The following is a 27,003-nucleotide window of genomic DNA, read 5'->3' as shown; positions in this document are numbered from 1 at the left end:
AATTCTTATTAAGTTAAAAATATTTTTGTTCTTAATTTTAATGCATTTCAATATAATATTGCAAACGCATAAATGAATTACAAATCTAAACTTTTTAATTACTTGTTTATTGAAGATTTCATTTCAAACAACAAATTATTTTTATAAATCATCTACTTATTTATTTTTGCTTACTATAAACTGGCAATAGAAACTTCTAAAAAACTATGGGTAAACATGTTTAAAAATATAAATAAGTAAATATTCATAAATCGATACTATCTTATTATAAGAGCGTATACGACTAATTATTGAAAAATTTGTTTTTAGTAACAAAATTTAAGGAAAAAATGTTACATGAAGAACAATTTTTTTTGAAAATTGGATATATTACTTTATGTTAATTAACTCTTGAAAAAGAGGAATAATTGTTTTACATTATTCGAATAAGACAGCATTAATATGTTAATATATTAATAACATGTTTATATATATTGTTAACAATATATATAAACATGTTAGTATGTTTAAGGGAGTTCTTAAATATCAAATTTCTTTCTTATATTACAGCTTTAAAAAAGTTGTTTTTAGAGCTTTTCTTACAAAAAAAATTAATGGGTCTATAACAACCTTAAGATAAGTACTTATTGAGGTATGAGAATATTAATACATTGAGTGGGTTTGGAAGAGTATGCATTATAAATGCGCACCAGTACAAGCTGTATCCATCCATGCTACATACTCACTTTATGCATTAAAATGATTATATCTCAAGTTGTTATCAACCCATCAAAATTTATGTAAAAAAACTCTTAAAAATATCTTTTTTAAATTTAAAAAAATATCCTTTTAACATAATCTAGGAATGCAAAAATTGTTTTAAAAAAATTTACAATGAAGTTTTAATTGTACAAGTCATGATTTCTCAGTTAGATCTATTTTACTGTTTATAATCAGATTCTTCTATCGGTTTGAATATTAATCTGAATTTATTTATATAGAGATTTTATTTGTAATATTATATAAAATTAATTCATGAACAATAAAAACAAAAACTTTGCTCCAAAACCAAAATAAAAAAAATACTATGATTAGTCAACGGGGGTTGGTTGGTGTGCTGCTTCCTCTCCCTATTGTCTGATTATGTGGCTGGACTACCCTAATATTTATTGTGCAAGCTGATGAACTTTGAAGTATTTAAGTTATCTAATATGTAAAATAAAAAGAAATAACACTGCATTATATTTGCCATTCCACAAATACTTACATAAATTAAATATTTTATATTATTTATGTGTATGTTAACCTTTTGTTGAATAATATTAAAATTTTTACAGCTGTATCCACAAGTATGTCATTTTTATTTTCTACTTTGCTGGCATTATTATTGTTTTCAATAATGCAACTTAATAGTAAATGGTTAACATCTAGCTCAGCACACGTAATTGGAACAGGTTTTCTTGGATCAATTCTATTTACTCTTTCTTTAACTGTATCCTTTTATATAATTTGACTTATTCAATTAAAGGGATGTGTTTGTATCTATTAATATTTTTATATAAATAAAAACTTTTTAGTCCTAGTGAAATGTTTTTTTTCTTCAGACAATGTATAATAATTAACTATATAAAATTAAATTTTAGAAGCTTTATATTTTTAGCTTAAAAATATAAATTAAACCTTAACTGTTTACTAATAGTCTGTGAGCAATTTAATGACTATTCTTCTGGGAGATGGATATCAAATAAGCCTATTTCCTGAAAGTAAATGAATTATTATTATGTATAACTAGTATTTAAATATCTAATTTATAATTTATTTTTATTCTTTTAGTTTCACTTTCGTTATTATTTACATTTATAACATGTGCGTCAATACACAGAGTTTGTGCTACTACTAGGTTTGTAAAATTTCCTTACTTAAATTTTTAGTAAGAATTATCATTTCATTTTTACTTTCAGCCTGTTATTTTCCTTATTGGCATTATATAATATTCATAGTATTTCTCAAAAGACTTATAATTCAACTTCTATTTTTAAACAGTCAGTAGTACAAGGAAAAAAAAAGAAACATTAAGTTGTAAGATTTTTACTTAAATTTTTATAAAACATAATATTCTATAAAATTAAATTAATAAATCATGTGTACTTTTTTTTTTTTTAATTTTACCTATATTTATAAAATATTAAATGTAAAGTGTTCAATTATTTAAAATTAATATTTTTTGTACCTATTAAAAAAATTGAATTTATCATTTAATTGATAATGATAATAAATTTCAAATAGACATTTATGATGCAGTAAATAAGAAAGAAAACAAAAAGAATAAAAAGATTAATTACAACACATCTATCATTACTTAATTATTTTTGAATTGTTAGAAAAACAATAATATGAAAATAATAATAATAAATCTATTTAATATATGTTGGAATGTCTTGCACTTTGCATCATAGACTCAACTCTATTGGCTGTATCTCTTATGGCTTCTGGAAGTTCAGGTAAGTCCAGTGTTGTCGTTAAGTGGGCTGATAACCTTTTATACATTGAATCTTTTTTCGTGTTATTACTAAATTTGAAAGATATTAAACAATTTATTGCAATTGTAAAATTGCATTCAATAAAGTATTATAATAGTTACTTAGTATTAGTAATACAATTGATTTTATATATACTAGCTACATATATAATAAAAATTATCTACTGATATTATTGGTTCATGCAAGTTGAGCAAATAATCTGGAATGTATTTCAAAGATTATGATGAAACAGCATTAACTACTGGATAAGACTTTAATCTACATAATACAACACAAATATTAAAATATAATTGATAAATATATTGATTAACTAAATCATATTTTTTGTTATATTATAATTATGATTATACAAAGTTATAAAAAAAATAATAATCCTTATCTAAAATATTTAAATAAAACTTATAAAATTGAACAAAATAAAAAGTTATCTTCTAGGTATCCTAAAAATTTTAGTGCATATATGAACTAAAGCTAGAAATGTATTAAATCATTTTTTTTAATGGCGAAATGAGTCATAAATGTTGATATACTATTTTGCTTAGTGACTTGTTCCCCCAATCCAAAAACAACAAATAACATGGGTTACAATAGCATTAAATATTAATAAAATATACACTTTTTTTTTAAAATCAACTAATTTTTTGAATAATAATTTTAAATTAAAATATTTATGAAGTATTAAGTATCAACATCTAAAAACATTTAAAATAGAACTTGTTTGAAAAAACATTCATGCATGACAATAGAATAAAATTTGTTTACTTACCGTCTAGTATGTTCATATTTTATTTGTTGACTTAAAAAAAGAGCACTTTTTAGTTGTTCTTGGATATTATTTAATGATTTTTCAGAATTTTTGATAGAATTTACAGCTCTATTAAAAAGTAAAGATTTGAATAATTTAAAACTATCTATATATATAATGGAAATATACTACTATAATAAAGTTGAAAATAAAATGAAGTCGAGCAGTATTTTTTTGTTATAAATTCAAAACTAATCATATTATCAGTGATTTTATTTATAAACCCAGTTAATCATAAATTATACTAATTTTTTTAATTTAAATTATTTCAAACGTTTTTTTTTTTTAAATAAGGTCATCCAGTTTCAAAAATAAATACTTATTGTAAATTTGCTTTTTATTGACAAATTAGCTTATAATTAAATAGGAGAAAGCAATATTAAAAAAAAAAATTTGTTCATGTATTCTTTTGCAACTGATTGAATTTATATTATATAAAAATAAAAAATTATTTATAATATGAAATTTTACTTAAAGTATAAAAATTATATAATCTTTATAATTTTACAATTAAATTGTAATATTCTTAAATATGATATCATTAAAGCCTTATTTTTAGAAATGTAAATTTTAAAATAACTAATTATAAACCATTTTTTGAAATACTAGTATACCAAATCTATTAGCAACAGTTTTATAGTATTATACTTTAATATGTCTTCTGTAAATAATATCTTCCTTATTTCACGAACTTTACTTAACCATTTAAATTTCAAAATTCATTAGAAATTATTTATATTAATTCAAAAAATATAAAATTTGAACCACCATTAATATATATATATATATTAAAATTCTAGACTTTTAAGATTAAATAACTATCAAGAATAAAATTTTTATTACAAACCCTAGAGCATATTCTACATCATAATAATGACCTTGCAAATCTTTCTGAAGTTTCTGAACTTGTATTCTTTTTTCTATCATTGGAGGCACAGATTTTCGTACATGTTCTTGAATTCGATAAAACGCTAATGATGGTTCATTGGCAACAAAATGTAAATTTTCAGATAATATCTCAGTAGCTACATTCACATAAATTTAATAGAATGACATATGTCTTATAAAATATTAGAAGAATTTCGACTGGTACATACCTCTTCTTGCTTTGTTTTGCAAATCTGGATCATGAATTATGTCTGACATTACTTAATTATAGGTGAGAACTTAATTGGATAACTATTAGTAGCTTGTGAAATTTTTGAATAATAAAATATATATATTTTTTAAAATTCATATTGCATTTTAAAGAGTAAATATTATGTACTCATAATCCTGTCCCAATTATAAAATATTAAACACAATACTTTTTTACACAAATTCGTTTTCAAAGAGTGGTATCGAAACAATTTTATTAGAAATATGTATTCTTATCTATATTGTCATATTTTAGTATTGATAACTATATTATTGATAAGGTAATTTAAAAGTTGAAATACAGTGATAACACGCTGGCATAAATTTGAAATTATAAAAAAATTATAGATTATTCTCTAAAAATTTATAGATAAAATATTGAGTAAAAATTATAATTTTTAAAATTTATTATGCTGCTCACTATATGTATTATTAAATTAAATTTCCAATAATTTATTTCATTAAATATTGTATAAAATGGATGAAAAGAAACTTTATATTGTGTCAGAATACATTCAGTGGTATGAGTCTGATTCTGTAAGTTTAATTTAAAACTGGAAAAAATTAATTTAATAAAATATACTATTTTACTTAAATTTACAGAAAAAGATTCGTAAAAGAAAGGATAAAAGTCTAACTGATTATTTTGGTATTATGAAAAATATTCCATATTTTTTTGATGACTCTCATAACTATCAAAAACCATCTTGGAAATTTTGTATTGGTGGAGATGGACAAGTTTTAGCTGTAGTGCAACCAACTACACTTGAAATGCGCACTGATAAACATTATAATAAAATTTTGGCAAAAGCATCTTGTAAGATGTTTGATAAATATTCCTAGTCCTTATCAAAAGAATTATAAATTATCATAGAGTAACTTTAATTTTAGTACCAGATATTATAGCTAATGACTTATATCCATCAAAAAGAGTATTAGCTTGGAGTCCAGATTGCTCTATGTTTGCTATAGCTACTACACAAGCCAATATCTCCTGCTATGACTTACTTGCTTCCAATTTATTTATTATAGAACCTGTAAGTATGAAAAAACCAAGTTACTATTTTAACAAGTATAAATAGTTTTAAGTTTAGATTTTCTATTATATTTTTAATGCTAATAACTCTTTACTAATTAGTAATGGTATCATTTTGCTTTCTACTGGTTATAAAACTATTTTGAAACATATTAAATTTCTAAAATATTATGAAAATCCTCCTATGTACAAAAAATGGAAATAAAAAAATCAATAATTCTGAATTAAGGAAAAAAAGTTTAATGATATATATTTTATTTTTTGCATAAAGGAGGTTTTTTAATTCAAATGACAATATGTTATTTTNAAAAAAGTTTAATGATATATATTTTATTTTTTGCATAAAGGAGGTTTTTTAATTCAAATGACAATATGTTATTTTTTATTTAGAATAGACAACAATATTAAATAAAATTAGAATGATAATAATTTTCATAATTTTAGAATTCTATATTGTAAAAAAAAAAAAAGTATAAAAATGAAGTATAAGAATAAAATATATTTATTATGTAATTTAAAAGTATTATACATATTTAGATATCTAAAAATTGTAAATCACATAATAATGACTTGGCCAAAGAAATGGTCTTCTTAGATTTACGAACTAAATCATCTAAATGGTAATTATTGAACTGAAAAGAAAATTCTAAAAACATATTGAAATTTATGAAAATGTGTTTATTATTTATATTTAAGGTCCTATGAATTGATTTTAATTGGAGGAAATGGAACATTGACAAGTTATGCTGTTTCATCAGTTTATGGCTATCAGATTCAACATACATTCAACTTAGTACATATTTTGGGTGCTTCATCATTATCATGTGTTACTCTATGTTCAGATCCAGCATACGTTATATCATCAGCTAATATTCAAAATAAATGGGTATTTTATAAATTAATGATTTAACTTATAAAGGATTATACATTAAGTATAGAGTATTGAATTACTCGTAGAATAAAAGTAATATTAAAAATTCATATTTTTTCTTTATTAGCATTTCTACAACCTTTGTATGAATAAATGTAGAGATTATAATTTATGTTTTATATTCTTTTTATATCAAAGTAAAGAAACCTCTTTATGGTGGTTTATCATAAATTACTCAATTAAATATAAATACTATATTAGAAAAAAAAAATTGATTTCATTGAGTTACATATATTTGTTGATTTATCAGCTAATAACTACTTTTTAGAATCATTCCTTATAACTTTTAGAGGTGTCTACTTTAATTTTTCAAATAGTAACATGTATAATTAACTAGCTTATTTAATTGATAATGATTGAAACTGACTGGTTGGTAACAATTTTCAGATTAGTATTTCAGAAGTTATTAGTAATTTAAAGTAATGACTAGAAGTGAGGAGTAGATTCTGTTATTTTATTACTATTCGTTTCCCAGTCATACTCTTCCTCTAACCAAGGTATAAAAATACCTTTCAAAGTACTAGTCCAAAACCACCAGTCATATTTTTAATTAGATTATTTTCTATTTTATAAACAAGTCAAATATCTAATTGAAAAAATGTCAAAAATTAGCGATTTTTAAATTTGTAATTTTTTTGGAGATTTCCCCAATTTACGTGGAACTAGGGAAATTTTCTCAATTTTTGAGGATAATGTCTTCGACTAGATATGATTTGTGATCTTTTGACATATCGTTGAAAGAAATCGGTTTTGGTGAGAGCTGAGAAAAAGTGGTAACAGAAAAAAAAAAAAAAAACACATCATAGTAAAACCAATACCTTCTCAGCTTCGCATCGAAGCTAAAAAGAAAAATTAACAATTTTTTTATTCAACTATTTTCTATACATATATGAACTATTTATAAATATATGACTTTTCAACAGGATCTAAATGGTTCTGGTCTAAATTTGTGGTCAATGATATCATATGAACCTTATTATAGTCCAGTTATATCTATAAATATTAAACATGTAGGATTTTGGTCTAGATTAGTCAATACATTACTTCGTAGAAAAAATGTAAGTATAATAACAATAAATGTGAGTGAATTAGGCCAATAAATTTAATTATGACATTTAACTATAACAAAAATAATTTTAACAAAACATTAAAAAGAAATTTTTAATTTGAATGAACATAATTTTTGAATTGCATTTAGTTGATATTGATATTTTGTTATTTTAATAATTTTTATGATAAAATTTTTTTAAGTCAACATTTAAAATATTTACTTTAAATCATGCAAAATGTATCAACAATATCATAATTGAATAAATATTTAAATTAAAAACAATGTTATTTTAATGGTGTTAGCATATAAAATTAAATATACATTTGTATAGACATAATAATAAAAAAAGAATCACAATTTATTATTTGAGAATTATTTGATTTGCTTAATCATGGCTTATTTCGTTTGCTGACATGACTTAGTAATTTTTATTTAACTTTTTTTTTAAATAAATTTAATTTTATAGATATTCATAACAAAAATAAGCTTATCACCTTCAGCTACCAGTTTAGCCTGCTTATATGCATCTCAAAATATTTGTGTATGGGATTTTCCAAAAATAATGTTAGTAGCATAATTTTAGATACACACTTGAGTATTTTGCTTATATTTATGCCACATAAATTTCTAGGATTTCCCAAGATTGGTCTGTAAATGAACAAAAAGAATATGGTGGAATTATAGATGTTAATTGGTGGTGTAATGAGGTATTGTGTATTATTCACTTTTATTTGAATTAAAATAATAAACATTATTTAAATATTATTATTAATTTTTTTTTTTAAGGTTTTGGTTCTTGGATGCTCTGATGGTACTATTGTTATTTGTAGCAAAAATGGACAACAAAGTGTTGTTAATACAAAAATGAGTTCATCATATTATAAATTATGTGGCATATACAATGATGATAATTTTGTTGTTGTTGATTTTGAGTCAGAAGAATCTTCAAACAATATAAATGTAAATTGAATCTCTTTTATAAAATAATTTGTTTTATCAATAATTGAATTTAATAAAAATTATATTTTAAGGATATATCTTTAATTACCAAACCAGCTACAACATATGTTCATAAACTTCTAGCTATTACTAAAACTACTCCGCAACAGCTAATTATAAAAAAGGTAACAATTGTTTTATATCATAAACGTAGGGTTGTCAATTTTTTGAGACAGCCAATTTTAATTTTTCCCCATCCAAAAAATAATTTTTATGTAATAATGCATATAATTTTTGGGGAGCTAAGCCCCCAAAGACTATGTTTATATTAGCTAGTATTACTGAGAAATTGAATAAACTATTACAAATTTTTTATTATTCCTATAAACTTAATGTCTATTTTTTTGTATTTTTCTGTAACTTTCTGTAAACACATATTTTTTATTTTAAAAATCTTGCCCTACCTATGTAAATGTTTACAAATTTTATATCAAGTTTTTAAAATTTATTTTTAATAAATTAAATGTATAATTTTTATTTATTTTTTAACTTTTTTATTACAATATATATATATATATATTATATGGTTTCATTAAACATTTTTTAAAAATTTTATCTAATTTTAATTTTAATATAGAACTTCTGTGATTATTAACATAATAACTATACAAAATTTTGATGCGGTAAAATGAAGGGCTTTGAATTTTTTCCAAAAATTGGCAAACCATATATACATATAATGCTTCCTTCTTTCTATATATAAATAGTAAATTAAATTAATTATAATTTTTGGTAATTTTTTGATAGATTCAAGAAAAAAATTATGATGAAGCTCTAGATATTGCTGTTATGTATGAACTAAATAAAGATTTAGTTTATAAGCATCAATGGAGGGATAGTATAGTTTCTGAAAATACAATAAATTTTATATTGGTATATTATATTTATTTATATTTTTTGAAAATTTTTTATGAATAATGCCATTTTAACTATTTTTGTTTTAATAGAGTAAAATATCTGATAAGAAATGGATTATTAGAGAATGTTGTGACCGTGTACCTGATACATTGTTAGGAGCTAAGTTGATATTAAGATATGGCCTAGAAATAACAGATTTTTCTGCTTATGTAGCTACAGAAAAAGAGAACTCTAGTAATTTTCTTTTCAAATTTGTTTAAATTTTTATTTTAGCTAGAAATTTTCAGAAGTATCTGAGTCAATTAGTCAAAGTGGTAAAGAATTTGTAATATCTAGATTGCAACTTTTGAAATACTTAGATAAATTAACAGCATATGAAATGATTTTACAAAAAATGGATGGTGATTATGAAACATATTATAAGGCGCAGACCTATAGACATTTAAGAGATCTGAGTCCATTACAATGGGCATTTCAGTTGGCCAGGCAGTGTCAAGTAGATGCCGTATCTATTGTTATGACTTATTATAGCCAATTTGTTCTATCACATTGGTTAGACATTTTATCTGAATTTCCAGAAACGTTAATGCCAAAGCTTTATAGGTAATATATTGAACACGTCAAGAATAAAGTCTAGAATAAATTAGTGTATCAACCAAAATTGGAATATTTTGATTATTAGTCTAAATAATTTTGACTAATATATAAAATATTTTTTAAGGTGAAAATGATGTATTATTAGTGATATTGAAAAGTATAATATTTTTAAAGAAAGAATTTAATTTTTCATAGGCTTAAATGGAATTAAATTTTACTCTCATGAAAATTAATGAATTGGTTGATATGCTCCTTCATTTCTAGACTCTCAATGTAAAAGCTTATAATTTAAAACTGCATTTAAACTAATTATTATTAGACACCTGTTACCAGTTTGGAACTCTTCTTTAAATCAAATTGTTATGCTCGAGTCAAAAGTGTTTAGAGATTTGGATTGGTGTGAATCTGATCGATTCAAATTACTTACTAATACATTAGAAACTATTGAGCCAATATCTTTAACAGAGGATGATTTAATTTTTTGGTATACTAAGAGAATTAGAGATATTGAACTAAATACTAAACTTGTTCAACATACTACAGAATTAGCAAATATAGCTTGTGAAAACAATATAAAAGTATAAATTTACTAAAATTATTATTATTAAAATATATCACATAAATGAATATGAGATTTTTTTCAGGGATTAAAACAGTTAATTGAAGATTTATCTGTGTTAGAAGTCTTAGTGTATGAATTAGGTTTTGACAATTTGTATTTGAAAGATATTGAACAACTCACCACTTTTGAAAAAGGAACTCTGTTTATGTCTAAGGTATGCTAACCAAATAAGCTATTTTATTATATTATAGTATTTTTTGGTATGCTTCAATAAAAAAAATTAAACAAATTATTTTTTACTTATTATGAGGTATTAACAAAGATTATTGAACATTAATATAATTTTTACATCAGTTTTTTTGATAAAATTTTTATATTGATATTGTATTGAAATATTATCGTTACTGATTTAAATGGGCTTGTCAAGAATATATTTTCATGCCTTATTTAAATTTTACTTAGAAATTTTTCATGCACATGCCAGTTCATTCCAATATTTAAACACTCTTATAATGTAGTACCAACATTTTTATTTTTTTATTGTGATATTGATATATTTTAATATCAAATTATTTTCAGTATCGTAAAAAATATCTAATAATTTGAAACAATATTAATGTTAAAAAAATATTATTAGAGACCCTTATTTATGGTAATGATTATTATTGTTTATTTTATTGTTATTAACTTTTTTATAAGTTAAGAATTTCAAAAAATATTATATGTGTTGATGTTTAATTAAACGAATATGTAACCAAATCATTAATTAAATAATGGTAGTTCTTTTATTGTATTAAAACATTTATGAGTTTAATTGTTCTTCAAACTTCTTTCTGTTAATTAGTTTGTACTCTATTTTACAATATCATATATGTTTGTATTTTTGTATACTATTCACTGAAATTCAATGTGCTTAGGGTTTTATATATAAATGTTAAGGAATATAATTATATAGTATATATATATATTATATAATTATTAAATGATGGTAATATTTAGAATTTTATCACCCAATAAATGCTATAAATTCCAGTTATAAACTAGGCATTCTATAATTTAATTCTTATTATAAAAGTTTAAAATATATTTATAGAACATCCATTCAGTTGAAAACTGGAAAAAAAAACATTTAGAATACAATACATTTATAGGAGCCTTCAATCCTCAATAGTAAAAATAATAAATAAATAAACTAAAATCATACAATTATTTTTTTATAATATAAAATTTTTACTTTAAAGTAATCCAGTAGCAAATTATGCCCTAATAAAAATGTTAAGAGTTTTATTGTAACATTGGCAATCTCAGGGTTTTGCCTTAGAAAGATATGCATAAGAAATTTTTTCCTACCTCTGAATTACATCTTCAATGTGTATTTATTTTCATCATAGGGCAGGGTCGATCCAGAATTTATTCCAGGGGGGGGCGTTATTAGATACATTTTTTTCTTTTAAGAACTAATTTATTATTTTGTATTTATTACATTTCTATTTTTAAAAATTCGTTTAATGTTTGTTGCATAATAATTTTTTAAATTACTATAGTATATGTTTTTTGATGACTTTGAGGACATAGGTCTATAAAAATAAACTCGTTAATCAAAATTAATTGCATATGAAGATCTTTATTTGAAATTAAAAGCTATTTAACAAATAAAAACAAAATATACATTTCTTACAATATTATAACTTAACACCTAAGTTTGTAACAAATACTATTAAAATAATTAAAGAATAAAATCTAATTTTCTTTTTTTGTCATTAGCAAATCTGTCAATGATATTTTTGATATTATTATGAATATTAATATTTTTGTGAATATACAACAAAGCAAGACCTGTTAATCTATCTGCACTCATTTTGGACCTTAACCATGTTTTAAGCAATTGTTAAAATTTAAAATAAAAAATACATGTAGCGTGTTCTATAAATAACACAATTGTTTCAATATAAAGTTATAATACAGTATGTCAGTATATATATATATCAGTGTTGGGAAAGTTCCTTTTTAAATGGAATTCGTTCCGTTCCCCGTTCATTTTCTAAAATATGAACTCGTTCCAGATCCTAATTCTTTATATTAAGAAGGAACTTGTTCCAGATCCAGTTCCTCCAAAATAAGAACTCGTTCCACTCTTCGTTCCTTTTATAAGTTATTTAAAAAATTGTGGCAATGAGATCATGATAACGGTCATCAATGATTTTCATCAGCAGTCGAATACAAAACAAATTTGTAGTATTCCTTATCTAAAAGTATTCGAAAATTATATTTATAAGCAGGTAGTAAATGCTAACGACTTGTGTCAACGCGACCAATGTCTATTGTCTACATATAAGTTAGAAATAATAAATCAGAAAACCCAAAACCTTTAACATAAATTAGTTAACAAGAAACGACGATAATATTCGGTGCATTATTTAATATATGTACACATATATTAAATATTTACTGTATACCTACATGTGATAATAACTCTATCTATAATCAATTGATTCATTTAAACAGCCTACGATCTCGGCTGGGTATATAGGGGACTTCCATTGTCAAAAGTCAACTAAAAATACCATAATATTTTAATGTCTAGATACGAAGAAAACTACACTGAAACATGTTTATAAAAAATTTTAGGAACTGTAATTTCCGTTCACGTTCCTTAAAAAATGGAATTTGTTCATTTTCCTCGTTCCTTTATTTTAAAAGGAAGCAGTTCCTAGCATCGTTCCTTCAAAAAGAACTCGTTCCAGGAATCCGTTCCTTTTGGAACTAGTTCCTTCTCAACACTGATATATATTCTATTATTGATGTTATTTCAATAAAGCAATGAGTGTTCCTACACAATTCGCATGCACTTATTATTTTTATTTTTAGATTTTTAGATACTAGTCCTAATTAAAGGTATTTTAATTTAATCAATAAGCCAGTACCTGAGGGGGCGCGCTCCCCCTGCGCCCCACTTTGGATCCGCCACTGTCATGGGGGTTCTATCTTCCACATTCTCTGTGAGGACGCTCATGTACTGTAAAATGTATTATATATTATTTATATTTATAGAAACTATAAAACTAAAAATTAGTTTCAATTATTATTATATGTGAATTGTTAAATTTTTAGATTTAATTTTGTTGATATATATACACAAAAAATGTATTCTTAAATTAAACAAAGCTTTGTTAAAATTGTATTGATAATAACTATTAATTATGATTGATTATTAATCTATTTGAAAAATAAAAATATTGAATAGTGTTACACTTAACAAATAAGGCTTTATCATTTTTTTATAGTTCATAATTAATATGTTTCAGATTATAATTTAGTATTTTGGTGTTTAGTTTTATTAATATTTTTTAATATTATAATTGACAATCAGTACAAAATTATAATTTTTTCATCTGTTTATAATATTAGCATAATATGTATCTCTACTTTTTATTAACATTTTACAATGTTTTTTAGTGTGATGAAAGTTCATTTTTATATAACATGAAATATTATTTTTTGCCATATATTGAAACTAAGCAAGACACATTTCATCTATTAGAACGGTATTTAGTTGAAACAAGTGAAATTTCATTAATAAATGTATCACAAGTAAGGTTTTTTTTAGATATGTTATAAATAAATAGTTAATAATATCAGCTTTGTATACTATGAAGAAGTATTGTCTGTTCATAATAACAGACATTAGTTTAAAGTAACCTTAGTGCATTTCTCTAAAACTTTTAGGCGGAACTAAAACTTTTTATAAATTTATTTAAAATTTAAGAACTAATATTATTATTTCAAATAGCTTAATTTCATTTAAAATAATAACAAAATATATTTTTCTATATTATTTATATACAGAGTGAAACAGATTTAACTATTAACTTCTATACCTTTTGATACAATCAACATTTAGTGTTGTAAAATTATGGGAATTTAATACTTTTTAATAATTTTTGAGAAATTTTGGAAGAACTTTAAATTTATTAATTTATTTATAAATCATCATCACCAAATTTAACTCAAAATAATTTTAAATAACTTTCAAACATTTATTATTAGACATTTCTCGGTCTATTTTAACTTAGTTATAAAAATGTTAATAACTTAAAAATGATCACTACCTATAACTCACCAAAAATCTATTGTGTTTATATAATTTAAAATGGTAATAACTTCCAAAATACTGGTACAAAAGTTGGATTAGGTATTTTCTAATTTATAAGCTAGTTAAATATGTATGTTAATATTTCAAAAAATATAGTTCACAATCCTGTAAGGGTTAAATCAAAAGAGTACTTTAAACTAAAAAATCCAATATTACTTTTATTTTGTAAATAAATCACCTGTAATATAGAAACTATGATGCAGTTAATTTTATTATTACTGAATGTTATAAATATTATAAATACATAATTTCAATTTGAATATAACAATTAAAATATACATATAAAAAATATATACAAATATGAATATAACATTTACATAATAACATATGTTGACACAACAATAAGTATGGTACGTTTGACGCTTCCCTGCTATAGACGTCAGATGTTTTTTGATGTGGAGTGTACGGTTGGTATTGCATAGTAACTCATGTGTCAATATATATATTTTTATGTTCTCTCACATCTATTTCATTGTGGTAGTGTGAATTATTTTTTTATTATTTTCATATTTTTCCTTTGTTTAGTCGCTGTTATTCAAACAAAAACTCTTGTATTTTCTACTTCATAAAAATTAACACGACAAATAAGGAAATATGACTATTTAATGTTATTATGAAGTTTTTATATTATTTGTAATACATTCGTTTATCCCAACTTACTCAATTACTTACAAAATGAAAATAATATTATTATTTAGAATATATTTTTATTAAGTATAAATATATTATTAACTATCACTGTAAAACTAGAATAAAATATAAGGGATTGTAAATTTTCTCTAAAAATAGAAGTGCTCAAACTTAATTAGTAGCCTTAATTTTATCAGGGGAATCTATTTTAAGTAACTTTTTTTACGTATAACTCCATAAAGCATTATTACTCAATAACAATTTTTAATAATTTATGTTTTGTTTAACTGTGTTAAGATCATATTTTTTATTATTTGTTTTTAATTATAAAAAATTTAAAGTTTTTTTATTTTCAAAATAGTTAATTTTAAATCACTTAACTTTTAAGTTAAGCACTTAAAACTTAACCACTTAACTAAAAATTTTGATGGGTCGTAAATAAATTTAGAATGAGTAATTATTGAGTTACAAGAATTTGATACATGGATCAGGTATGTGAGATGGATGGAGTTTGCGTAATAAATATACATCAGTACGAGCTGTACCCACCCGCACTGTATGTATTAAAATGCTTGTCACTTAATAAATATTTATTATAAATTTGTTATTTATTCATTAAAATATTTTGTATAAAGCTATAAAAACTAGTTATTTTGAAGTTACAAAAAAACAATTTTTATATCATGAGTTGATAGATTTGTTAAAACATTGTGTACCATGTTATATATATCTATTAATGAACATAATAAAACTCATAATTGACATAAATTAAACATTTTAAGTAAGATATTTCATTTAATTAATATTTTCTTATTTTGTTCATACTATATATTATTAAACACAGGTGATTTTTTTTAATAATACAATTTTTAGTACAATAATAACAAATTGATAAAATTTCTTTTTGGACTTCTTTAATTTAATGTATATCTCAATCTATCAATAATGCAGTTCTTTTTTTTTCTATTTATTCCTTATGCTTTTTATAAGTATCAATTTTAATTACTCAAATGGTAACACAAATATTTAACTTGCTAACAAATTTGAAAATTATCTAATTAAGAAAATAGTTTAGTCAATAACAGCTTTTGAACCAGTATTTTAGAATTTATTAAAATTTCTATTATTAGAATATAGATTGCGGGTGAGAGATGGGTGATGACTATTTTTATTTTATACATTTCTTTACGGCAGTCTATCTTTATTTTAGACAAAAATAATATATATTTTTTAAAGTATTATGCATACATTTAAATTTATATTTTCATTTCATGTAAGTAACTAATTATTTTTTTAAGTTTTTTGAGTATTCTCAAATAAATGGTTGGGCCATGGTTGAAGTATCAGATGAAGCAAAAATAACTTTGGGTTTATCATGTGTTTACATGTATGAAAAATGTGACCAACTTGAAGAAGCTATGTCTATTATTTCATCACTTACAAAAATACTCGAGTAAGGAATAAAAAAATTTAATAATTAAAAACAATAATATTTTTTTTTTTTTTTGTTGAAATTTTAGGAATAAATGTATCAGTCAAAAGCTTATTGAAAAACTAGATACTACAAGACAATTAATCAATGCGTCAAAAATTTTGTGTAGTTATGGTATAAAATATTCATTAAAAATTTTGCTGGATAATTTGAATAGTGAAAATTTTTATAGAAATACAATGGTTTCAATTTGTAATTTTACATCTATGTGAGTCTTACTTTATTTTTACAATTTTTAAAAATTATTAATGAATAATTTTTTAATTGAATAGGAAAAATCAAACAGAAAAATATTGGGCAAATTTTTTGGCAGATTTATTAAAAATATCAAATCTATGTTTTCCAGTACTTCCTAATATAATCTGCTATGAGGTATTTATTTATATAAAAAAAAGATAACTTATATTTTCAGAGATAATTTGTGAGGCATAGTTAATTAATCACCCTATATAGATTATTAATACTTAATGTTATTATTTTTGTCTTTATTATTATTATTTTATGGTAAAATAATTTTTGTTTTAAAATAAGTATTGTTTGTAATTATTTTTTTTTTTTTTGAAAAATTAAATATTCAAATATCATTTATATGTTGAGCTTATGTAATTCATAGACACAACTAAAATATGAAATATTCTGGGGAGGGGTTTAATATATTTTTAAATAAAAAAATTTATAAATACAACTATAAATATAAAATTAAAAATTATATATATTTTTTGTAAATGAAAAGGAAGAGAGTGAAGAATGCTAAAGTTCTTTTTCCTATTTAAAAGATAAATCTATGAGCTATGATAGAATCTATAGTTAATTCACATTGTTTATCTTCTATTCTTAGAACTTTATTGCCTGGAATTTATAGAATTCTTATCTTGTATGTTAATATATAATATATATACTATATCTTTTTAAAAATAACTGAAGATTTTATTTTATTTTTATCAAATAATTTAGGTCACAAATTTTTTATAACAAAATAGTTTCAGAAGTGTAATAGTCAGACTTTTCACTTATTATATGAGTTATAACTATTGATCTTTTACGTTTCTCTTTTAATTAATAAAATTAAATAATGTGAGACTGCAATAAGTTGAATAATTTACAACTATTTTACTAATATAATTTATTGTCAGGAGTATTCAAAAAAATTATTATTTTGTCACAATGAAAATATTATTATGTTGTGCAAAGATATTTTAATGAAATTGCCTGAAGATGTATGTGTAAAACTTATTAAAGATACATTTGCTTTGTACTTTGACCGATCAAAATCTTTCAATGATTCAACAATGAATTTAGCAAAGTAATTTTATCATAATATTTATTTTAATTATTATTTTACTTTGTTTTAATTAATATATTTTAGACAGGCATATATTTTAGTAATATATTTTTAGGGTGGGGAATAAAAGAAAAAATTCCTTATCATGTAACAAGTTGCATCAACAAGTATTAAGTTAAATTTTAATAGTACAGGATGATTTTTTTATTAACAACCACTAAATTATTAAAAAATATAAAAATCTAATAATTTTATTAGTTTCTCATAGTTAAATATTTTTCTCAATTTTTCAGTCATGAAATATTTTTTATGTTTATCCTTTATACTTTATAAGGTCAACTTAATTTTTTTAAATGGTAACATGTTTAATTAACTGAGTTATTTATTAGATAATGACCCAATTAAAAATATGACTTAGTAAAAGCTAATTATTTCGAAAATTATTGATAACTCAAAGTAAGACACAGCATGAAGTGCGGGTGATTGAAGAGAAGAAAAGCGTCTAGTGTCTTATGCGATAAAAGAATTTCAATGAGGCTGAAAGGTATTTTCTACAAGACTGTAGTGAGATCAGCTATGATGTATGGTTCAGAGTGTTGGGAGGTTGATAAGAAAGTAGAGCAGAGATGAGAATGCTTAGATGAGGAGTGGAGTTAATTATATTTTTTTTTAAGTTAAATTTACAAATTCAGCTGCTATGGTCATTAGTTACAGTATTATAACAGTACCAAATATTGATATTTACAAACTAGTATTTACAATCTAAATTAAATGAAAATGTAAAATATATATATATTAGTTATATATGTTTCCATTTGAAAAATTAAAGTTGAAACCCTTATAAAGTATAAGTCATTAACATAAAAAATACTTTATGACTGATAAATTAAGAAAAATGTATAACAACTAAATGAAACTAATAATAATTAAGTGGTCAATGATAAAAGAAACACCTTGTAAAATATATTTTGTATTCATTTTGAAATGGTCCTGGTCTCTTAAGATCTCTCCCTAGATATGTACATAAGTTAAGACATATGTATTTTAATAGAATACTAGGTTATTTTGATGGAATAAATTTAAAAAAAATATTTTATTTTAATTTATATTAAGGTTATGTTTACATATTGTTCCTGATATTGATGAATATTTAAAATATGAATGGAATTTAGTGACAGCAATGACAATGTTAAATAATTTAGGCACTAAAATACTTCCGATTCAAGGTAGTAAATTTAATTATAGTTTATTATTGTGTACTTATAAATTATGATTAATACTCCTTTAAAATTTTCAGTACGTAACTGTAAGGATAAGTGGAAATTGATTGATATTAGTATAACTGCTAAACCAAAAAATTATACATTAACAAAAAAATTTATTACATTAGCACAAAAACTAGAAATTTCCTGTAATGAAAAATTTTCTTGTACTGAATCGTTTATTCTTTTTAAGTGTGCTATGATTGCTTATGATGTAAACTTTTGAAATAATTTTTATTAGGTTTAATTTTTATAAACTTATGACATCACATGTTTTGTAGGAAAAAGATTTCAAATTTTCATCTAAAACATGTGTTCAGCTTATGGAGAAAAATGAGACATCTGTTTGGCCACTTTGTTTTGAATTAGGAAATCAAAATGAATTTACTGATATAAGCTTAAGAAAGAAATTTTTGTCATTTGCTTTTTTATACTGTCCTGTTGAAAATATGGTCACAATTGTTAACTTAAGGTATTTTTTAATTATTATAAAAATATTCTGTGGATCTTTCACAAAAATTGTTAGATAATTATTTTTATTAGAAAAACACTAGAGAATTTTGAATTGAAAAATATTTCAAAAAAAAATCAACAACTATTGCTCCCAGTGTAAGTATTAATTATTTATGAACACAAGTGGTTTAAGTTTTTGTATGTATAAAAAGTAATTTTTCAGGATAAAAAATTTAAATTACTTAGCTGTTTCTAACTACACAAGTTCTGTACACTTAAACTGTACTAATTGTATAGAAGTTAATCCATTCAATGAGTTTACTAAATCAATATCACTCGACTTATTATGTAATCATAGTTCGCTAATAGATAATGATAAAGGTAAATTGTATGATTAAATTTTATTTTTAATTCAACTTATAAACATTTTTATTTTTTATAGCATTAGCAAATTATGGTTTTAAATTGTTAGAATATGATTCTCTTACATCTATATTATGTTTTTTAAATATAACGAGTGACAACATTGTTGATGAATGTTTCAATAATTGTGAAGGAAGTTTAAGTTCAAAATTAGCACTTTATATTTTTTCTTTGCGTTTTGCTGTTTGTGTCTTGAATGATTTAAAATACCTGGAAATACCAACTGATCAAGTATATCATATTTTATTGTATTTTTTTTAATTTTCATATATTTACTTGGAAATTTATTGTTTATTAAAATAAGCTTATAAAATATGTTATCTCATACTTGGATAATCAAGATGAAGAAATTGAATTAAAAGTTGTAAAATATATACGTAAATATGCTTTATTATTCAGTAAATATTCAAAAAAAGCTGATATTAATGTAAACCCAGAAGAATTAAATAAAGAGCTTCTAAGAATGGCTAGGTGAATACTAAAAATTTTATCAAGAATATTTTATAATTGAAAATCTAAATAATTTTTTTTATCGTCTTAACTACTTTTAGCACTGGTCAAGTGAGTAACTTAGAGAAGGCGTTGGAGATATGTGATAGACAAGCCTTAAGTATACATGACAAACTTCTTGTGGAATTTATTAAGTATTGTGTAAATTCATTACCAGCAAGAAACCTTGAAGAGATTCTTGTAGCGATTGATTTTAATAACTTAATTAAGAATAATGATGAATTTTATAATAGTATTACATCAGATATTTATGAAAATGTACCTGGAATCAATCATAATGCTTTAATTGCATATTATACTGTATTGAATCTTATTTATTCTGATGATAATTTTCATTGCAAAGAATTGACACCTGTTCAACATATTAAGTTACTTAAAAGAGTTCATAGTACCATTCCTGGTAATTTTTACTAAGTTTTAGTTAAAATACAAAATCAAAAATTTATTTTGTGATTAATGTTCAAATTTAATATTGAATTAATTAGGAGTTAATAAAATATTTTATTGTTTTCTTCCACCCTAAAATAGGGTAAAATAAATATAATTTTCTAAATTTCAAGTGGCTCTCCATAGCCTCAGATATTCATCATGAAAATATCTAATTTAGTTATTAATAATTTAGTATCATTAATTTTAGACTTGTCAATATTTTTAGTTAATTTAGTACTATTTATTCATTATTATCAGTTAAAACTATTATTTTTTTTTTTTTAATAGATATTGATTATAAATTATTAACACATCCAGAAACAGCATATGAAACATATCATGCTGCTCAACAATCTGGTTGTAGTGGTCCTGTAATGAATAGATTATTTAAAAGTTTACCAGATAAAATACAGAAGCACATAAAACAGTCTTGTTCTGTAAGTAATTTTGTAGAAAAAAATTTTTGTATTAATATAATTTATTAATATTTATAGACTCCGTCATCTGTTTTTGAAGACAGACAAATTATCGATAGTGACAATATATCAGAGTTATTTAAAAAAATTGAATCACCTTCTGATATAGATAAAATAGTAAAGTTATTACCTAACTCTGAAGAGTAAGTTATGTTATACATATTTTTTACATCATAACATAAATATATAAATGTAATATAATCCGAAACATTAAAAAAATTCATATTTTATATTTATATATTTTTTGACTAGCTATGGGTTTAATTAATTTAATTTATTGGGATCTTGGATCACTGTAAAATCCATTATTAAACTTGTATAAACTGGCAAAAATTGATAATATTACTTATTGATAAAGTCACTAACATAAAGGTAATATTTTTCGGTCGTCATGTCAGTATGAGTTAAGCTTTAGTGATGATAGCGTTGTTCCTGAAATGCGTATCCGTGATTTTTTAGTCAAATATTAAATAGTTAAATATTAATTAAACAAATTTTTATTTCAATTATTTTATGATAGTATATTATGTTTCTAAATTAATATTTTTTTGTGTTTAGAGCTAATGAACTCTGGGTCAAAGCAATGGTGCGTTTATTATCCTTAAAGCCATTTGAGTTTAAAATATCAATATTGGTATTAAAGTACATATGTAATAAACATAATTTTTCTAGTAAGGTAAATAAGATAAAACAAAATTAAATAGGAAAAATGGTTTGTTAAGAAAATGTTGACTAAAAAATTATTTTTTGTCTTTTGAGTTAAACATCATTGTTTATAAGCAGGGACGGGACTTAAAGCACTTAAAACATTGAAAAAAAAACAATAAAAAATCTATTTAAAAAATTTCACCTTATAATTATAAATACTAGATATTAGTGTCTATTTTCTAATACTTCAGTAAAACTATATATATATATAAAAGAATTACATTTAATTAATAACAAAATTAAATCAGATTAAATCTTTAAAAAAAAAACAAAACCTAAACTTTTTAAAAAAAATGAATAAAAAATATTTAAAATAATAGCTGAAAACCAATTAATTTATTTTACCAAAAAAAAATGTATTTACTTAAAGATAATTCCTATCTTCATTATTGCAATTAATTATTAAGTGTTCTAAAGTTTTCAAATGTAAAAGATCGCCTATTGTTTGACAGTATTGTTTTATAAGTTGAGAATTTGCGCTCTACATTAACCTATGTAGTTGACCTTTTTTATAGGCAATAATAAGTTCTATAATTAAGGTTCTATATTTTTTAACGTTAAGTGTAATACTTATCGAGTTAAACTCAAAAAACAAAAAAAAAAACCAATATAGCACCAAAATAGTTCAGTAAAACCTTCTAAAGTTGGCCTACATTACTTTCTTATACGACTGAACTAATGTAGAGGGTACTGTGTAAAAAATATTTAAAATAAACGTGTACCTATATAAATAAGGACCACCCTAATACACCTGTTAACTTTTTTGATACTGTATGGGTCGTTTTCATTTAGACAATAATAAATTGTAGCCTCTATCTAAGTCCACCAACGAGTAATAATTAGTTTAGGTGGCAATATATACCTTGCGCCTTCAATTTAAATAATTCAACACGAGATGAAATATTACGAAATATTTTTTTCATATTTGATTTAAATTCATCAACTGTACCAAATTGTCCGCGAATTTCTTCGGCAATTCTGCGTAGTTCGTGACTACAACAAGTAACGTAAATCATTTTTATACATAAATTTTTAAGAACAGTACTTGGTTTTACCATAAGGGAGCAGGATCTGATAAAAATAATAAGACATTTTTGTATTTTATATCACCAGGCTATATAAGGTCCATTGCTTTTTCAGCCTTGAATAATTAAAAAATTAAAATATACGGCCTAGACAATCTGGTCTATGAATTCCAACAATAACATTGGCTATAAATCGTCCTTCAACATCACATGTCTCATTAATTGACACCCAAATTTTGTTTTGTTGTATTTTCATTTTAGTTTTATCCATAATAGTATTAAAAATGTCAATATAACATTTTCGTAATTTCGATCCCGTTGGGATACTTTTACCAGTATACTTCTCTAAAAATGTTCTAAATATATTGTTAGAAATATTATTTAACGGAATTTCGGCAGAAACCATGACTTGGCATAAATCCATATTGATTTCGCTGATTTTTATTGATTATAAGTGTTTGAACTTTATTCTGCGCTTATTTTTCGAAACGCTCGACACTTATAAAGTGTTTATCAGTTCTAAAGTGTTGAGATGTATTAAACTATTTTCAAACTTTATCTGTATCTCATACATTGTACAATATAAGTCATGCTCGTCTGTGGACAAAATTTCAGATCCTAATTCTAAAACGTATTTTTTAAAAGCACACTAACTGATATCTTTTATTTTAAATATACGACCAAGATCAATTAGTCAATACAGCGTAATTGGTTACCCCAAATATAGGGATTCCCTATCGTGGTTACCAAATTACGGTGGTTTCATACTATTTATAAAATATATTATTTATTGATATTGCCGAAATAACAAGAATTAGTTATAGTTAGATTTTCCATAATGCAGCGTTAATACAGAGTGAATATATTTATTACCCCTAGTCTGCGACAACTGACGCCACTAATAGATAAAAAAAAAAAAAAAAAACGTGTATGATAAAAATATTTTTAGTTAGTTTTTTCGCAAATGTCCCATAATAAAAAATAAAAAAATCATAATTTTTTAGTGTCATTGTTATAAATTTTATTTAAATGTATAAAATAAGTAAAAAAAAACTTGAAAAAAGCACGATTTGTAAAAAAGCATTAATATAAGCAAAACAAAGCACATTCAAATTTTATGTAAGATATTGTTGTAACATGCCATAAACTTGTATAGCACTCTGCTACTTATTATGTTTATCCAAAATTATAAGCAAATGCTTTAAGTTCCGAGCGCTGTTGAGAGGTTAATCACTGTTATTTCTCTATACACTCTATACTACACTAATAACAAATTTTATTAATAGGAACTGGAAGAATTTAACAAAATGTCTAATATAAATAGAACATTGTTGTCATTACTATACCTTTTATCTGGAGAAAGTTCAGTTGAATCTATAGCAGTTGATTACTTTAAAACAAATTCTGTATGAAAAATTTGTTTTATTTCTTTTTTAAACAGAAATTTTAACATTTATTAGAATTATTCTGTTATTCTAGGATCTACCTGATGTCGTGTTAGATACTATTCTTGAATATGGATTAATGGAACAATTAATGGACTGTGATGAATTGGTTGAAAGTTTAGCATGTCGAACACTGACTGGAAATAATAATAATAAACATTGTCGTTTAGTCTGTGAACTGTTAACATCTGTAAATCGAAAACAGTTGGCTGGTTCTTTGTTCCTTATACACAATGGCGTACCTGCAGCTTTAAGGACCAATGTTGCAGCTAGAGAAATAGCTAATCGTTATTTATCAAGAAATTCCAAAGATATGTGAAATAATAATATGCTATTGGTTTGATTATATTTACCTTGTTTTTATTAAAATTATACAATTTATTTTTACAAATATAGTCTTATTATTATTAATGGTTTTAATTTTAATCATGATCTAAGAAACATTAGCTACAGTAGTTATTTTCTATAAAAATAATTAATAATTTGAGGTGTTCTTTGTTCAGTGGTAGTTACATAAGAGTGGTTATGAGTAAGTGTGGTTATAAGAGTAAGTTAAAAATGTTAAAAATAAAATCGAGAATTTTCACACAAAAATAGCATTTGGTAGCCATTTTCACTGTGAAGAGAAAATACAGTGCGAAATTTTTTTTTTTAATATTAAAGTATATTACATAAGCTTTAATTTAAGATATATATATAAGTGTCAGTATTTCCGGAACACTTTGAAAAGTTAAGTTGAAAAAGTTAATTTTTTGTGAAAAATTAGTCATTTTGAATCCCCCCCTGTGGGCTGCTAAAGGGTTAAATTTATAAAAAAAATATACCAAAAGATATGTAAAGACATCAAGCATCTATAAAAAAAAAATTATATTGATTTGTTAATTTTTGAAAAAGTTATGGCAGTTTTAAGTAAAAAAAATTAAAAAAACCAGCACAAGGGGGTTGGGGCACAGTGGTGACGTGGTATAGTTGGATTAAAATCGAAATGATTAAAATCACTATAAAAAAAAAACACTTCGATGCAAATCTTTAGATAGTGTTTAATTTTAAAAAATTAGTGGATTATTCCAAAAGCTACATGATCTGCTAGTTCCTTATTAATATCCTGATTCAGATAAAGTATGTCGAATGAAAGATATATAAATACTAGTATATACTAGTAATACTAGTATAGTATATAAATACTACTTCTCATGAAAAAATTGTATTGATCCATACATTTTTCAAATAGTTATAGCATAAAAAAGTTAAAAATGTAAAATACAAAATCGAAAATTTTCATACAAAAATAGCATTTGGTAGCCATTTTCACTATGAAGACAAAATAAAGTCCGAATTATTTTTTTTTTTCATAATAAAGTACATTACATTATCTTTAATTTAAAATATATATAAAAGTGTCAGACTTTCCGGAACATTTTCAAAAGTCAAGTTGAAAAAATTTAATTTTTTGTGAAAAAGTTGTCATTTTAAGTCCCCCCCGTGGGCAAATAAAGGGTCACTATAAAAAAAAATATACCAAATGAAAGGTAATGATATCATGCATCTATAAAAAAAATTATATTGATTCGGTTATTTTTAAAAAATGTATGGCAATTTTAAGTAAAAAAAATTGAAAAAATTTCGAAAATTAGCGATTTTTAAGTTTGTAATTTTTTTGGATATTTCCCCCATTTTCGGGGAACGAGGGAATTTTTTTTCAATTTTTGAGGGTAATGTCTTCGACTAGATACGATTTGTGATCTTTTGACGTATCATTGAAAGAAATCGGTTCGGTGAGAGCTGAGAAAAAGTGGTAACAAAAAAAAAAACACATCATAGTAAAATTAATACCTTCTCAACTTCGTATCGAAGCTAATAAAACAGACGGCATATCAAGCGACTGATAAATTGACGTTAAAAAAAAATTCGAAATTAGCAATAATTCTATTTAAACTAAATAAATTATTTAAATTCTAAAGACCTTGCTATCGTAGTCTGATGATTCGTGTACGTAACCTTATGTTTTGTGTCATTCATCAGACACAGTACTCCGTTGTCGCTAGCCGATTTACTATTTAAAGTCAAGTCTCTGTACATTCCTTTTTCCTTATCTACTTTCGTTCTCTACATTTCAGAGTACATGTGTCTTGTACTTTGTCTGTACCTCACCCTTAGGTGTTACCCTTATTTCTTCCTATAACAATGCCCTTTTGACATCCACAGCCAATCTGCAGTATC

The 27,003-nt window shown here is 23.2% G+C and overlaps 3 protein-coding genes across 4 annotated transcripts; 2 read left to right on the top strand and 1 right to left on the bottom strand.

The window, feature by feature from the left end:
* The first annotated feature begins 5 nt into the window (after positions 1–5).
* Positions 6–2,272, top strand: LOC126905106 (protein KRTCAP2 homolog). Of its 2 annotated transcripts, none has more exons than XM_050684519.1 (5): positions 6–210; positions 1,317–1,471; positions 1,679–1,742; positions 1,813–1,879; positions 1,941–2,272. In XM_050684519.1, exons 1-5 carry the CDS (start codon positions 207–209, stop codon positions 2,053–2,055), a joined length of 405 nt encoding a protein of 134 aa, XP_050540476.1. In that variant the 5' UTR covers positions 6–206; the 3' UTR covers positions 2,056–2,272. The 2 variants fall into 2 exon arrangements, with proteins under 2 accessions (XP_050540476.1, XP_050540477.1); XM_050684520.1 differs by having other exon boundaries at positions 6–236.
* Positions 2,273–2,333: 61 nt separating this feature from the next.
* Positions 2,334–4,668, bottom strand: LOC126905105 (BLOC-1-related complex subunit 8 homolog). Its single transcript, XM_050684518.1, has 4 exons — positions 4,422–4,668; positions 4,172–4,349; positions 3,286–3,393; positions 2,334–2,548 (listed from the first exon to the last, which is right to left on the bottom strand). Exons 1-4 carry the CDS (start codon positions 4,468–4,470, stop codon positions 2,398–2,400), a joined length of 486 nt encoding a protein of 161 aa, XP_050540475.1. The 5' UTR covers positions 4,471–4,668; the 3' UTR covers positions 2,334–2,397.
* A 131-nt stretch (positions 4,669–4,799) lies between these two features.
* LOC126905094 (NBAS subunit of NRZ tethering complex-like) lies at positions 4,800–25,174 on the top strand. The gene is made up of 33 exons (XM_050684496.1): positions 4,800–4,998; positions 5,065–5,278; positions 5,353–5,498; positions 6,035–6,117; positions 6,194–6,383; positions 7,352–7,486; positions 7,946–8,043; positions 8,111–8,186; positions 8,266–8,439; positions 8,511–8,603; positions 9,226–9,351; positions 9,426–9,570; positions 9,624–9,939; positions 10,253–10,511; positions 10,578–10,709; positions 13,952–14,086; positions 16,577–16,731; positions 16,799–16,978; positions 17,043–17,142; positions 17,904–18,073; positions 19,166–19,278; positions 19,350–19,528; positions 19,596–19,786; positions 19,858–19,923; positions 19,991–20,148; positions 20,210–20,421; positions 20,495–20,661; positions 20,742–21,100; positions 21,418–21,566; positions 21,624–21,748; positions 22,164–22,281; positions 24,625–24,744; positions 24,818–25,174. The coding sequence occupies exons 1-33, from the start codon at positions 4,939–4,941 to the stop codon at positions 25,100–25,102; spliced, it is 5,229 nt and encodes a 1,742-aa protein (XP_050540453.1). The 5' UTR covers positions 4,800–4,938; the 3' UTR covers positions 25,103–25,174.
* Positions 25,175–27,003: the final 1,829 nt, after the last annotated feature.

This window comes from Daktulosphaira vitifoliae, unplaced genomic scaffold (genome assembly GCF_025091365.1).
Source record: "Daktulosphaira vitifoliae isolate Bord-2020 unplaced genomic scaffold, ASM2509136v1 Scaffold_4, whole genome shotgun sequence".
In the NCBI taxonomy this organism is placed as follows: domain Eukaryota; kingdom Metazoa; phylum Arthropoda; class Insecta; order Hemiptera; family Phylloxeridae; genus Daktulosphaira; species Daktulosphaira vitifoliae.
The sequence above is the reverse complement of the archived record's forward strand: the minus strand, read 5'-3'. Positions and strand labels throughout refer to the sequence as shown.

What these genes read in the sequence shown, in the direction of transcription:
- LOC126905106 (XM_050684519.1), top strand. An exon ending in TATTTACTCTTTCTTTAACT is followed by an intron (nt 1,472 to 1,678) that starts GTATCCTTTTAT and finishes GTTTACTAATAG; the next exon opens with TCTGTGAGCAATTTAATGAC. An exon ending in AATAAGCCTATTTCCTGAAA is followed by an intron (nt 1,743 to 1,812) that starts GTAAATGAATTA and finishes TTATTCTTTTAG; the next exon opens with TTTCACTTTCGTTATTATTT.
- LOC126905105 (XM_050684518.1), bottom strand. Translation starts at nt 4,470, where the DNA reads ATGTCAGACATAATTCATGATCCAGATTTGCAAAACAAAGCAAGAAGA. An exon ending in GATGTAGAATATGCTCTAGG is followed by an intron (nt 3,394 to 4,171) that starts GTTTGTAATAAA and finishes ACTTTTTAATAG; the next exon opens with AGCTGTAAATTCTATCAAAA. An exon ending in AAATATGAACATACTAGACG is followed by an intron (nt 2,549 to 3,285) that starts GTAAGTAAACAA and finishes TTTCAAATTTAG; the next exon opens with TAATAACACGAAAAAAGATT.
- LOC126905094 (XM_050684496.1), top strand. Translation starts at nt 4,939, where the DNA reads ATGGATGAAAAGAAACTTTATATTGTGTCAGAATACATTCAGTGGTAT. An exon ending in TTAATGCCAAAGCTTTATAG is followed by an intron (nt 9,940 to 10,252) that starts GTAATATATTGA and finishes AATTATTATTAG; the next exon opens with ACACCTGTTACCAGTTTGGA. An exon ending in ATTTGTAATTTTACATCTAT is followed by an intron (nt 16,979 to 17,042) that starts GTGAGTCTTACT and finishes TTAATTGAATAG; the next exon opens with GAAAAATCAAACAGAAAAAT.